The sequence below is a fragment of the Ahaetulla prasina genome, chromosome 8, assembly GCF_028640845.1.
Source record: "Ahaetulla prasina isolate Xishuangbanna chromosome 8, ASM2864084v1, whole genome shotgun sequence".
Classification (NCBI taxonomy): domain Eukaryota; kingdom Metazoa; phylum Chordata; class Lepidosauria; order Squamata; family Colubridae; genus Ahaetulla; species Ahaetulla prasina.
In genome coordinates this window covers 62304551-62320084 of record NC_080546.1, presented here as the reverse complement: position 1 = coordinate 62320084, position 15534 = coordinate 62304551, and the positions used below count along the sequence as shown (strand labels likewise).

General features: G+C 41.8%; 1 protein-coding gene across 3 annotated transcripts in view; it reads left to right on the top strand.

The window, feature by feature from the left end:
• The window catches only part of LAP3 (leucine aminopeptidase 3), an 85612-nt gene extending 73735 nt beyond the window's left edge, over window positions 1-11877 (top strand). For all 3 annotated transcript variants that reach the window (XM_058193768.1, XM_058193769.1, XM_058193766.1), the window contains 2 exons: window positions 8746-8855; window positions 11360-11877. In XM_058193768.1, the coding sequence (XP_058049751.1) occupies window positions 8746-8855; window positions 11360-11555 (306 nt within the window). In that variant the 3' untranslated portion in view covers window positions 11556-11877. The remainder of the gene's footprint in view (window positions 1-8745; window positions 8856-11359) is intronic.
• The last annotated feature ends 3657 nt before the right edge of the window (window positions 11878-15534 follow it).

Sequence of the window (15534 nt, the reverse complement as noted above, 5' to 3'; positions counted from 1 at the left end):
GTTGTCTTGTTATTGTTATTGTTCTTGTCAGTTATTAAAGAGTTATTGCATCAGCCAAGCCTCTGTCTTTTCCTTACCGAGTTCACAGAACAGAACATTGGCAACAAAGGTGGGATTGGCTTAGGCAAAAAATAAAAAATAAAATAACGAAGGTTACGGTGACAGAACTGACAAGGAGCAACACGAAAGGCGCCTATAGCTACTGACCATGGCCTCACGTCTTCCAGCATTTCTCCTTTTGTGCCGACTGCTGAAAACCGGGACGCCTATATGGAACGATTTTAATGTTTCCTGCAAGCTAATGACCTCACAGATCTTTCCAGCGCAAGAAAGAGGGGTTACTCCTTTAGTTGCTGAGGTAGTGAAGTTTTTGGAACTGCTAGGGCTCTAGCCACTCCACAGCAAGTATTCAAGTTGCCATGGGAAGCATTGGTCGAAAAACTCAAAAACCACTATGCCCTACTCCGTCTTGCATCGCCAGAAGGCACACTTTCCGTCAATGCTTGCAAAAGAAAGGGGAGTCAATAAATGATCACATGGCCGCTTTGAGAGCAGCCGCTTTACAATGTGACTTCCGCAAGCTGGATGACATACTTCTTGATCAGTTGGTTTGCAGGGTTCGAGACCTAAGACTTCAGCAATGCCTACTAGCTCGCAAAGATCTCAGCCTCCAAACAGCTTTGGATGAGGCGAGAATGGCCGAAATGGCTGAAAGGTCTGCCTCTGAAATTCAGCGGTCCCTTATGGGGACAATACTCACTGAGCAACCACTGTTGGTTCACTATGAAGACTCCAATCAGGAGAGTGCCTCAGACAAGGAGAAGGATGTGAGGCGCCTCAAAGCGTCTTGCCAGCGGAGGGGTGCGACCATTGTCAAAAAAACCTCAAGATAATTGTTTAGGATGCAGCGTAAACCACAGCAGAGCTGACTGTTGATTTAAAACAGCCGTCTGCCGCCGCTGTGGAAAAAGGGGGTAAACTGTCCATAGTTTGTAGAGCATCCTTGCCTACCACTGCTACCACTGACGAGCCTGCCAGAAACCTAAGATATGTCAAGAAGTCGGCTGCTCGTAGGGGAGATTGCTTCGAAATCTCCTATTTCGAAGAGCCCCCTGAGATTGCCGTGAGCTACGCTACCTCTACGGCTCCAATAAACAAAATTTACCTCACGGTTGAATTAAAGGGAGCGCCGTGCAGAATGGAGGTAGACACGGGCTCCTCCAGATCGCTAATTGCCTGGGCAACTTTGAAGCGGCTGCTGCCCAACTTCGCTAAAAGCCACCTACAGCCATGTTCGGTCACCCTGAAAGTCTACCAAGGGCGGGTCATTCCTACCATGGGGGTGGACACCTTCCAGGTGTCCTATGGATCTTTCACAGGCCGGCTGCCTCTGATTGTAGTCACCAGTAACTTGCCCTGCCTTCTGGGGCTGGACTGGTTTGCAGCCCTGAAGCTTAACATCACCAGGGTCCACATGACGAGCCTTGATGTTTCCTCAATGCTGGCCATAGAGTTTGCTGACGTATTTGATGACCAGCTTGGTAAATATAAGGGGACTCCCAGGTGACGCCCATATGCCTAAAGCCTCGAAGGGTGCCATTAGCACTTCACCTAGGGTAGAAAAACAACTAGATAAATTCATTGCCCAGGGTATTTTGGTGCCAATAGACTACTCCAAATGGGAAACCCCCATAGTCATTCCCATAAAGCCAGATGGATCCATTAGGATCTGTGCTGACTATAAGTGCACTATTAACAAGGCACTGCAGGCACACCCCTATCCTGTACCTGTAGTGCAGCACCTACTCCACTCTTTAGGGTGGGGGCAAGTGTTTGCCAAGCTTGATTTAGCTCAAGTATACCAACAGCTCCCAGTGGACGAGGCTACTGCAATGGCTCAAATGTTAGTCACTCACCGAGGAGCCTTTAAGTGCACTCAGCTCCAATTTGGAGTTAGTGTCGCACCTGGCCTGTTTCAAAGCCTTATGGAGTGATTGCTCCATGGGCTTCCGGGGGTGGTGCCCTACTTTGATGATGTTCTGATATCAGCCATCAATATGTCAGAACTCATCAATAAGGTGAGGGCAGTGCTAACATGTTTCAGACAGGCTGGGCTCAAGCTAAAGAAAGAAAAGTGTGGGATAGGAGTACCCCAAGTGGAATTCCTAGGGTTCCTGATGGATGCCCAAGGCATCCACCCCACTCACTCAAAAATAGAAGCCATCAAAAAAGCCCCTGTTCCCAAAAATAGGGCTGAGCTTCAGGCTTTTCTGGGGCTTCTCAATTTTTATGCCATGTTCCTTCCCCATAAAGCATCTGTGGCGGAGCTGCTGCACCTCCTTTTAGACTCCAAAATTCCATGGGTTTGGAACTGAGCTGCAGCAGCTTCTTTCAAAGCTGTCAAAGAGCTTCTAATTTCTTTGGCTGTCCTAGTACAATACGAGGGCAGCCTGCCCCTCTCATTAACTTGTGACGCCTATCCCTATGGCGTCGGGGCTGTACTTAGCCATATTCTTCCCAATGGGTATGAAGCACCTATTGCCTTTTACTCAAGGACACTCTCACGAGCTGAGTGGAATTACAGCCAGCTTGATAGGGAAGCTCTGGCTGCCGTAGCTGGAATCAAACAATTCCATGACTACGTTTACGGGCATTTTTTTTATTTGATCACCGAACACAAACCTCTCTTGGGTTTGTTGGCCGGCGACCACCCAGCGCCATAAATTCTGTCTCCTCAAATGTCCAGATGGACAGAATTTCTGGCCGCATATTCCTACCAGCTCCTCTACAAGCCTGGCAAAGCTATTGGGCACGCAGACGCTCTTAGCCGATGCCCCTTGCCTGATGCTGTTACTGAGCCAGCTCCCTTGGCATCCGTTTACTGATAGAGGAATGGAATTGCCCTATTTCAGCTTGCGATATTAGAAGGGAGTCTGCCAAGGACCCTGTACTTTCCCAAGTCCTGGATTGGGTACGTAGAGGCTGGCCTCAACAGCTGGTGCCCTCAGTTTTTTTGCCCTACCACCGAAGGCAACTCGAGTTGTCTATTCAGAAAGGACGCCTCCTATGGGGAAACAGGGTGATCATCCCCCCCCCCCACTCTGCAGACGCGGATACTTACCTGTCTACATGAGGCCCACCCTGGCATCATTCGAATGAAGGGCCTCGATCGTGGCTATGTGTGGTGGCCCAATATGGACCACGATATTGAAGGGTGGGTAGCCCAGGGTCAGATATGTCAGTATTCCAGGCCAGCGCCCCCAGCGGCACCTGGCCAGGAGTGGGAGATGCCAAGAGGCCCATGGGCACGAGTCCATGCGGACTTTGCCGGTCCCTTTATGGGGCACATGTTCCTCATAGTAGTGGATGCATATTCTAAATGGGTGGAATTGGTTTTAATGCCATCCACCACCACAGAGGCCGTAATAAGGGTGCTTGAAGGTCTATTCGCAACACATGAGCTGCCAGACACCTTGGTGACAGATAATGGGCCCCAGTTTACCGCAGCATCATTCCAACTGTTCTTGGCAAAGATGGGCATTTGGCACGCCCACGTGGCCCCATTCCATTCGGCCGCAAATGGCTGGACAGAACAGGCCGTGCGGTCGGCCAAAGAAACTTTAAGCCGCCTGGGTCCCACTAATTGGCAATACAAAATCAATATCTACTAGCTCAGCATATGACACCTTGCCCGTCAACCAGATTCTGCCCTGCAGAACATCTAATGGGATGGCGCCTCCGGACAGTATTAGATAGATTATACCCCACATATGCCCCTGAAGCTATCCAAGAACCGCATAGCAGGGCAAGGCATTTCGGAATCGGGGATCTAGTATTTGTCCAAAATTATGGGGGCAATACTCGGTGGATACCCGGCTACATACTACAATTGACTGGGCCATGCTCTTATAGGGTTCAGCTTGCCGATGGATGGATCTGGAGACGTCATATAAATCAACTGTGGCAATGAGTGGCTGCTGACACGCCCGACCAGCCCTCCAGTCAATCCATACCAGAACTCCCTATTGACATGGCCTATCCACCACTAGAACCTTTCCAGCCCAACATCTCTACAGAAACAGCTACGACAGGAGTACAACTTCCGTCAAACAAAAATGCCACAACCCCCACTGGAGCGTTCTCAGTGGAAAACTTACTGGGGGCCCAACGAACTCCAAACTCCAGAGGATTGTCATCTTGTCCAGGGGCGCAGTCTCTGGGAGTTCCTCAGCGTGTTCTTCCGGCTTCTCCCTCGTTTACAACTGTCCCTTAACTAAAGAGTTCTAGGTGGAGCCGAAAGCGTCCTGTGTATTTAGCCGACTACGCATGCGCAATCCAGGGGGAGAGGGGTGTTATGTCCTCATAATTACGACCATGTCTCAGCCGGACTAGTTGCCAACCATTCTGATTGGCTGAGATGCAGGCAACTAAATAAGTGGGAAAAATGTAGCTTCCCTATTGGTTTCTCTCTGTTTTGACAGTTTATATTTAAGCAGCTGTCTGGTGGTTTTGAGCTGTCAGTGTGTGGAGCCGGTGTGGAGTTGCCTTGTTATTGTTCTTGTTCTTGTTGGTTATTAAAGAGTTATTGCATCAGCCAAGCCTCTGCCTTTTCCTTACCGAGTTCACAGAACAGAACACTACTCAGTGATGAAATCTAAATTTCTTTCATACCGGTTCGATGGGCATGGCTTGGTGGGCATGGCTTGGTGGGGGGTGTCATGTGACTGGGTGGGCGTGGCTATGTGACTGGGGGATCAAAAGACAGAAACTCACAATGTCCTCCTGCTGGAGCAGGGTGGGACTAAATTACCTCCAGGTCCCATCCAGCCCTGGATTATCCTCTGAAGTTGCGTCTAGTGCCAGGTTTGTAGTCCTTCCTTCCTCTCCTTTTTCCTCCCTCCCTCCCTCCCTCCCTCCCTCCCTCCTTCTTTCTTTCTTTCTTTCTTTCTTTCTTTCTTTCTTTCTTTCTTTCTTTTTCCTTCCTTCCTTCCTTCCTTCCTTCCTCTCTCTCTGTCTCTCTCTCTGTCTCTCTCTGTCTCTCTCAAATGAACCCCCCTGCCCCCATTTTTTGCCTACACCCCCAATTTTTTGCCTAGCAGGCTTCAGCATTTTTACCTAAAAGGCTCTGATGATCACGTGGCTCACCTGGGCATGGGGGAGGGGGCAGGGGGCAGGGATTTTTGCTATTGGTTCTCCGAACCATCCGCTGCCATTGCTACTGGTTCGGCCGATCCGGTCCGAACCGGGAACATTTCACCCCTAGTACTGCTCCAAAAAAAGGTTGTGTTATTAGATAGTTTTAGAAAATACACTTTTCCCAAAAGGTTTCCATAATTTTGGCCACTACTGTAAACACAAAACCTTGGCTTTGGAGTTGATAATACTTTTGTGAACTAGTGATAATCTCCTCACCTTGTTTTCAACATTCCTAGAGGCTTCTGTCTATACTGCTACCTAAAGTAAGCCACCTGGTGACAAACAAATAACACAGCAATGCAACTGAATATATTTGATCCTGCCTCTAATATTTATCAGACAGAAAACAGAAGAGAACTAGATTTGGATTTATTAATATTAGTTAACTATGAAAATGGAAAACAGTATTTTTTTTTATTATTGAAAAAGTTTTTACAAAAATTTTTTTCCCCCTTTTCCCCCCCTCCCCCCTCCATACCCTCCCCCCCTCCAAAACCACCCTCCTCCCTCCCCCACTGACTTCTCAGAGCAAACACAAGGTATCGTTCAAAAAAAAAATCATACGCTAAGTTTTCCCTAACACAAATTATAGTCCTCCCCTTCTTCTCAAATCCTAACTTCCCCCATACAAATCAGAGAATACATCCTAATCATTCAAAGGCAATCTGATATCTCTTAATCTGATATCTATTTTGCGTATATTCAATCCATTTTTTCCATTTAGTTAGATATTTTTCTTGTGTAATGTCTTTCAAAAAGGCTGAGATTTTGGCCATCTCAGCCAAATTAGCAATTTTCAATATCCATTCTTCTATTGTGGGTAACTCTTTTTTCTTCCAGTATTGTCCTATCAATAGTCTTGCCGCTGTTATTAAGTTTAGAATCAGCTTAGTCTCAATTACTGTACAGTCTGTAATAATTCCCAGTAAAAAAAATTGCGGTAGGAACTTTATCTTCTTTTTCAAAACATTTTGTATAATCCACCAGATCCTTATCCAAAAAGCCTTAATCTTCTTACAAGTCCACCAAATATGAAAATATGTAGCATCATCACAATCACATCTCCAACATTTCGCTTGCATATCTGGATACATACATGATAATTTCTTAGGGTCTAAATGCCACCTATAAAACATTTTATAAAAAATTTCCCTTAAGTTCTGTGCTTGCATAAACTTAACATTTCTAACCCAATTTTTTTCCCAAGTTTCCAAAAATATTGGTTCCTGAATATTTTGTGCCAATTTTATCATACAATCCTTTACTAAATCCCTTTCAGAATCTATTTCTATCAATACATTATACAATCTCTTTATATGCGCCTGGGTTTGATTTCTAATTTGTTTTACCAAGTTTTCTTCATTCTGCATGATGCCAATTTTCTGATCTCTTTTCCACCTAGCTCGTAGTTGCCCATATTGAAACCAAGTATAATTTCTCCCTTCTTTTAGTGTATGCAAGGATTTTAATTGTAAATTACCTCTCTCATTATATAAAAGATCTTTATAAGTAATCATTTCCTGTTTCTGTTGTATATTTATATTCTCTATTGCATGCCTGGGATTTGCCCAAATAGGAATTTTGTAGCTTAACTTGTGATAATATTTCTTCCAGACACGCAGAAGAGCAATTCTTAACACATGGTTCTTAAAGGCTCTATCCACTTTTTTAATCATACAATAAATATGCATGCCATCCATATAATAAATCATAACCTTCTATATTCAAAATCCTTTCCTCCATTAAGTTAAACCAATCACTTATTACAGAAAGAGCAGCTGCTTCATCATATAATTTAAAGTTGGGCATTTTTAAACCTCCTCCTTCCCGTATGTCTTGAATTATTTTCATTTTAACTCTCACTTTTTTACCTTCCCATATAAATTTATTAATTCCAGTCTGCCATTCTTCCAAATTTTTTTCTTTCTTAATTATTGGTATCATCTGAAACAAAAATAAAAATCTAGGTAAAACATTCATTTTAATGGCTGCTCTTCTCCCCAATAATGATAATTGTAATTTTTTCCAACTGAGCATTTCCTTCTGAACTTTTTACCATAACACCTCAAAGTTATTCTTATACAATTTCACATTTGATAAAGTAATATAAACCCCTAGATATTTACCCTTTTTTACAATTTCAAATCCTGTTGTTTCCTCTAATTTTTCTTTCTGTTGTCTAGTCATATTTTTTGTTATCACTTTTGTTTTATTCTGATTTACTTTAAACCCTGAAACCTTTCCATATTGATCAATTATTTCCAACAAACATACACTTGAGTTTATAGGATTTGACAAAATAATCACCAAATCATCAGCAAACGCTCTCACTTTATACTCATGTTGCCTAATTTTAATTCCCTCTATCTCCTTTAACTCTCTTATTTTATCCAGTAGTGGTTCCAGAGTTAAAATAAACAATAATGGTGATAAAGGACACCCCTGTCTTGTTCCTTTCGCAATCTTAAAAACTTCTGTCAAACTACCATTAATTATTATCTGGGCTGTTTGCTCTCCATAAATCGCCCTAATTATTCTCATAAAACAATCTCCAAATTGCATTTTGTCTATTAATTTAAATAAAAATTCCCAGTGCAGTTGATCAAAGGCTTTCTCTGCATCCAAAAAAATAAATGCTCTTTTCTAAATATTCCAATAAATGTACAATCTGTCTTAACATTATTCCTCATCTGTCTACCCTTTATAAATCCCGATTGATCAGTATGAATTCATTGTTGCAAAACTAACATTAATCTATAATAATTAATAATAATTAACAGTATTTTTGATGTGCCTAATTATGTCAACTATTCATTATAAATTTCTAACATACTGTTCAGACTGGTCTTGTCAGTGGCGCACCTGTGTAGCCAAGATACGTATTTTCTGTAGGTGGCAGATGAAATAGACAACCAAGTCCTTTAGCCAAGTGAAAGTTTCATGGGTCATGCCCTTTGATCAGGCATGGATCAGACATGATCTGAAAGCAGACATGAGAAGTGGCTTAGTTTGCAATGAGAACAAATGATTTAGTTGGATAAATCAAAGATTAAAGAATATCAAGATAATGTCTTAAAGAGAAGAAATGAGCATCAGAAGGGTAAAAGTGTTCAGTTTAAGCAACTATAAAATAATGCACAAAATCCTCAACTTCATATATAAATTTAATAAATAATAACTTCATAGATACACTGGCAGGCCTGAGCTTGTAGGGATCTTGATGCAGATAGTTTGATAATAATATTGCTCAAATCTGGGATTGCTATGAAAAGGCAGGTTGGTTGTGAAAGTCATTAGGAAGTAAATTGAAAGTGTCAGTCCCACCCTTCCATGCCAATTCCTGAGATCAGTTCTGTTTTATTATTCTGAAGCAGTATAAAAAAACCAAAGGGATTTTGGTAGAAGAGTGACGCTAAGAACCTAATATCTGTATTTCATAGTCTCTGTTTCAGCTTAAGTCTAACTATTGGGCTCAAGCATTATAAGCAAACTAAAGACGGTAGAGAATTATATGGAAATTTGATATTATTCTTTTCTCTACACTGACAGGCTAGCATTCTGACTGGGGATCGAGTTTGGAGAATGCCTCTCTTTGAACATTACACAAAGCAAATGACAGACTGCCACCTAGCAGATATCAATAACATTGGAAAATACAGGTAACATAACTAAGCTGAAATGAAATGCTGTTGCTATGCTTTATGTTCATATTACTTTTTCCAGTGCCTACAGAGAACTTGGGCAAATAGGAGTTAAAGGACGGACCTACCTGAAAATATTTCAGATCTTGTTTATTTGGGCAATAGAGCAACAATCTATGGCAAATTCATGAGGGTATGACTAGGCAGAGGAAGCATAATTGTACCTTCCACTTTGCTGAGGACAAGAGACACTTGTTTGCTCAGAGAGAAAATTCTTCACTAATTTGCTTCAGCTTTTTGTTGTGATGCAGAAATGGATTGTTGTTTTTCTGAATCCAATCAATGGAGAATTTTGTTGAAGAACAAAATTATAAAGAAATAGTAGTGCAACTATGCTACTCCTTCTGTAACTCTTATTTTTCTAAATAAGTGTGACTCCACATGTCCAGGAAAATGTGCCAAAGACAAGTAGAGAGACGGTGCTTGTACCAGATTAAACACTGCACATTTATTTTGGATTTTGTTTGTATCAAGTTGAAATCATAGCTTAGATTCTGATTTCTGGTTATGTGAATCAAGGTTTGGTGTAGTATCAAGTCCTGTTTTCACTTTCATAGCCTCCCCCTAGAAGAAAATATATAGACACTCACAAAAGAGCATTCATCAATAGTTTCTAAAAAAAGAGGCACAACCCAGCAGTCCTTTGACAGGAAGAAATGTATTGCAGACTTCTCTAGGGAAAAAAAAGGTGAATATTGATAATAGGAGATTCAATTCTTAGGGGAACAGAAACTATAGTCTGCACACCAAGCAGTCAATCTAGGGAGGTATATGGTCTCCTTAGAGCAAAGATCTAACTGAGTACCTTACTAAAATAATCAACCCCACTGATTACTGCCCCTTTCTTCTCCTGCATGTGGGGAGCAATGACACAACAATGAATCAGAAAACAATAACAAGATTACAAACAGCTAGGGAAGAAAGTTAAAGAATTAGGGGCACAAGTGGTGTTTTCATCTATGCTTCCAACAAAAGGCCAACATCCAATGAGGGAGCAAAAGATTTTAGAAATGAACCACTGGCTTAAAAACTGATGTCAACAGAACTTTGGCTTCCTAGAGCATAGTCTGCATTACCTAAATCAAGGACTATTTGCAAGGGATGGACTGGACCTCACAAGAACTGGAAACAATATATTCAGAAAATGACTGGCTCATCTTATCCAAAGGGCTTTAAACTAAAATTGAGGGGGAAGGGGGGCAATCTTCATGACCTATAGAACTTAATTCTAAGGAAAAGCCACTAGATAATCAATCACAAAGGGAGGGAGGAAGTAAAGAGAAAAAAGAAATAAAAAAGAAAAATATAATGAAGTACAGGTAGAGAGTGATGGAAAGGATGGAAATCCCAGCTACAAAGTAGGAGATATAAGAAACCTACCCAAGACCACTAAAGGATTTAAATGCTTACACACTGACACTCAAAATTAGGGAACAAGCAGGGTGAACTTGAAATATTAGTACATGAAGGCAGATATGATATACAGTAGTTGCCATTACTGAAACTTGTTGGGATGAAACAGATGACTGGAATATACTGATAGAAGGATACAAACTGTAAGAGAATGCCTGTCTGACCTTGATGAATATAAATCACCAGGACCTGACAGATTACATCCCAGAGTTCTGAAGGAGCTGGCAGATGTTATCTCAGAATCATTGTATCATATCTTTAAAAAATCTTGGAGCACTGGGAAACTACCAGAGTATTGGAAAAGAACTGATGTGGTTTCCACCTTCAAAAAAAAAAAAAAAAGACCCAGGAAACTACAGACCTATCAGCCTAATACAATTACCTGGGAGAATACTGGGAAAAAATGATTTAAAAAACCAGATCTGTGAACATCTAGAAACAAATAAAAGTTGTAACTACCGTATTTTTCGGAGTACAAGACACACCTTTTTCCCCAAAAAAAGAAGGTGAAAATCTGGATGTATCTTATACTACAAATGTAGCCCCACTCAGCTTCTCAAACTGAGGTTTCAGAGGCTGAAAAAAGCATCAGAAATGGAGCTTCAGAAAAAAAGCCCCAAACGGAGCTTCAGAAAAAAAGCCCCAAACGGAGCTTAGAAAAAAAGCCCCAAACAGAGCTTCAGAGGCTTTTTTTCTGAAGCTCTGTTTCGGAGGCTTTCAGAGGCAGAAATAAAAAAAAATTTCTGAAACAGAGTTTCAGAGGCAGAAAAAAAAAGCAAGGCATAGAGCTCACAACCAAGGTACCTGTTGCTAAAATTCACCTCTGGGAACAGCTGATTGGGGGTATTCCAGGAGACCGATCCATCTGCCAGTCAGCTTCTTTCTTGTTTTCCTCCCCAAAAACTAAGGTGCGTCTTATACTCTGGTGCATCTTATACTCCGAAAAATACGGTAGTAGCCAGCACAGGTTTGTTAAAAACAGATCATGCCAAACCAATCTTATTTCATTCTTTGACAAAGTGACTAAACGTTATCTTTTCTCCCATCAGGTCTGGTGGTGCATGCACAGCTGCTGCATTCCTGAAAGAATTTGTGACTGCTCCTCACTGGGCTCATTTAGATATTGCTGGTGTAATGGAGAATAAAGATGAGGTTCCATATCTGCGAAAAGGCATGGCTGGAAGGCCAACACGTACCCTGGTTGAATTTATTACTCAACTGGCCCTAGACAAGCAAAGCTTCTAGAAAGCAGCTTTATGAGGCTCACCACTGGCTTTAAGAATGGTTAATTTGAATCTGGAATCAGCCAGTGTACAGATAAAATTCCAAAGGGCCATCCATCTTTTACTTTAATTTTGGGAGGCTACTTTGAAATGATCCAAGCGATGAACTATAAATTCATTCCATAGAATTCTACTAAATCACATTCACTTTTTATAATCTTCATTCCAGGAGCCTGTCCTATATTTGGTATCCAAAGAGTGATCAGTCTAAACCAACAGGAGTTATAATATGGATTGAATAATAAATACTCAGCTATTACATACAATAAATATATCTTCTGACACTTCTGGCTGTTGAGGTTTTTGTCTTTTGCAGAATATGCCTTCCAAAAGGATTTGTTTCATAGATGGTTGGGCAGAATATTAAAAAGAGGCGGAGCCTTATGCCAGCATGAATAAGGCTCTCATTTCTGCATGCCAGCTGGGAAAATTTGAATTATAGAGGATGCTATATAAGGATATGACTTGTCCTACAATGGGGTTTTGGTGGAAAATGTGCTTTGTGTGCAAAACAGCCCTGTGCTTCTAATGGGTGCTGGAACGACTTGGCAGCCCATCATTCCTAGCAGGAGAGTGTGTGCAGTAGAAAGGGTGAAGGGGCTTGTGGCATTATACTTCTTTCAGGGCTGGGTGAGCAATTCCAGGTGACAGGCTGCCCTTGAAGCATCTGTGGGTGCTTTTCGGACAGAGAGGCTTAGCAGTAAAAGTTATTTTCTTAGCAAATGGCTCATTTTAACCACTTTCCTCTGTCTCTGAACTGACTAAAACTAGGATGCCCTTAGGGAGAGATTGTCTTCCTCCCTTTTCGGTAGTTTGGAAGCACATTGGTAAAGACAGTCCTTTTAAGATGGAAAAAGGTACAGAATCCTGATAAAACATCACTCTCATTAATACAGGGCTCATATTAGACAGACAAAAGTGCATATTTGTCAGAAGAACCATCATGAAGCAAAAGTCGCACCTAGCTTAACTGCAAGACAGCACAACAGGAAATTTACTTAGATAGAAATTTAGATAAGCTTTGCAAGATACCAGTGACTAGTGAGTAATAGGAAACAAGATATTTAGCTTCTGAGAACAGCAGCAAGGGGGGCAATGGGGGAGCAACAAGGGGACAACAGGGGGCTGTCGGTATTATAATTAATCATGATATGATAAGTGTCTGTATAACCATATATAGAAAATGTTTTTTCCTGTTTTTCCTGTTTCCTGTACTTTTGAAGTATAAAAGAAAGTGCGTCAGAACTCATCGATGTTCGGTGTTGCCATTGCTTATGCTTGCCACTGAACATGCGCATTAAACCTGTTCTGTTCATCCAGGAATTCTCTGTGTATTCCTAAATTCCATAACATATTCTGGCGACCACGAATGAAGGGACTCACAGGAAGGGGCCGTTGATGCTCCAGACAGGTTGTCCTGACGAACATCATATGCCTCAATGAGGATCACTCCAAGCCGGCTCTGTGGCATTTGACACGGGGAGACATCATCGGGAAGGCAGAGGAAGGTTCGTCAGCGAAACAACTTAGTCAAGGATCCTCAGGGTGAACAGAAGGGTTGAAGTCCACGGACCAAGAAGACAGCCTGCAGGCAAGTATCAATAAAGAGGTCCGGGTTCAAGTCCCAGAAGAGTGTCCCTGATCCCGTTTGGATTGGAAGGGGGGACCGATCATCCTCCAGGAAACAGATGGGCATACCCAAGTCTCCAAGTAGGTAGGATTCTGTGTGAGAGTTTAAACCACTGCAGTTCTCACTTTGTGACCGTCGGAACTACCGGCACAACGAGTCAGTGGTAGTGTCGTTAGTATGGGTGGAAGTTGTAGTAAGGAAGGTGTCCGAAGGACCCCTTACAGTGTATGTTAAGCAACATGTGTATGTTAACATGTGTATGTTAGCGGCCCCCAGGAGTAGGGCCTTCTCTGTGGGAGCATCGACACTCTGGAATGAACTCCCCCCTGGCCTACGTCAAGTGCCTGATCTTCGGACCTTCCGTCGTGAGCTAAAAACATACTTATTTATTCAAGCGGGACTGGCATAATAGTTTGATTTTAAATTGGGGTTTTATTAATATTCTTAAATATTTTAAATTTAATTTTAATTATTAGCCGTTTTTGTAATTTTGATATGTTTTAATTTGTTTTAATTGTACATATTTTGTATTTTATCTCCGGCTGTACACCGCCCTGAGTCCTTCGGGAGAAGGGCTGTATAAAAATTCTAATAATAATAATAATAATAATAATAATAATAATAACAACAACAACAACAACAACAACAACAACAACAACAACTTTAAAGCCGGATACCTGAGAGATTATCGAGACCCCCAGTGTGAACCCTGATACTCTGCGGATATTTTGCCGCAATGAATGGCCTACCGTTGGCGTAGGGTGGCCAGAAATAGGATCTATGGACCCAGAACTCGTGTCACGGGTTCATCAGAAAGTAACAGGGGATGGATATTGGGATCAGTATCCATATATCGATCAGTGGAAATAAACATCTAAGAGAAACTTACTTGGCTCAGGAAATGTCAGGTAGAAAGTGCAAAAATTTATTTGGCTAGAACAAAACAACAGCAAATGAAACACAACCAAATAGTGGAAAGAAATCCATTTTGAGTCAGGAAGATAGGGAGGAATATTCCCGACCCCCTCCTTATCCTACTCAAAACCAATAGCCCCTCCGGCTATTAAGACTGAACCAATCGCTATACAGCCAGAAGCAGTTGATCTGAAACGTAACAAAGACAAGAAGAGAAGAGCCTCTGTGTTTTCAGTTAGTCCGATGACTCAGTATCAAGTCACACTAGAAGTAAAACCAAGTGAAATAGGACACTAAAAACCATAATTACCAAATTTTGCCTGGAAACACACTTAACATGGATTGAAGTCCTACCCATGGCCATGTATGCTATCTGAACAATGCCTCGTACATCCCTCAAACTGTCCCCATTTGAGCTGATATATGGATGCCCTCCAGTGTTATTTTCTCCTATTCAAGGATATCCAGATTTGGGGCCAAAAAGGGAAATAGAGGCCCAAACACTAGTCAAGCAATTACAATTGCATAGCAACCAAGTAAACAAGTTAAGAAATTATGTCTTAGAGCAGGTTTCACCCCCAGCAATGACACCAACACATACCTTTAAACCAGGAGACAGGGTGCGGGTCAAGCATTGGAAAGATGACCCCCTGATGCCTAGTTGGAAAGGGCCCTACACTGTTATAATGTGCTCTCCGTTAGCAGTTAAAACCCTAGAAAGGAAGAGTTGGATCCATTGGACAAGGCAGCAAAAGACTCTGACCCAGTAAAATACCAGGTGCAAAGGACAAATAAACCCCTAGTACTGAAATTCACTAAAAAGCATCTTACTGAACTTGACCGGAAAAGGGTTCTGAACGTACGATGCGAAGATAGACTCTGCTGAATCCTACCGGCGATGTATTCTCTATGCACAGTCTGAGACAACAAGTCTGAGACAACAAGCCTACAAGGTGAATACAGGCATAAATATTGAAGAACCCCAAAATCGTGCCCTGTTGATTGAGCGTTTTATAATTCAAAGTACCCCTGATATCCGTGCAAAATTGCAAAAGACTGAAGGAGCATTAGGCAAGAATGTATCCGAGATAGTGAAAATAGCTCAGAAGGTCTACAGGAATAGAGACAGAGAAGTTACCCTTGCCCCATTGCACAAACAATTCAGGATTATATAACCAAATACTTAAAAGCTGGCATTTTATATATTCAATCACCTTGTAACCATTATCAGGGATTGATCCTCCAGGCCTTAGAAGAGGCAGCAAAACCATCAGTGAAAATGTCCAAGCCCTCTTTAATAACATAAGAGACTGATGTGAGTCCTGAAAATGCCCATATGTTAGCAATGTCCTTCATATCACAAAGTGCCCCTGATATTAAAAAGAAACCTCAGAAA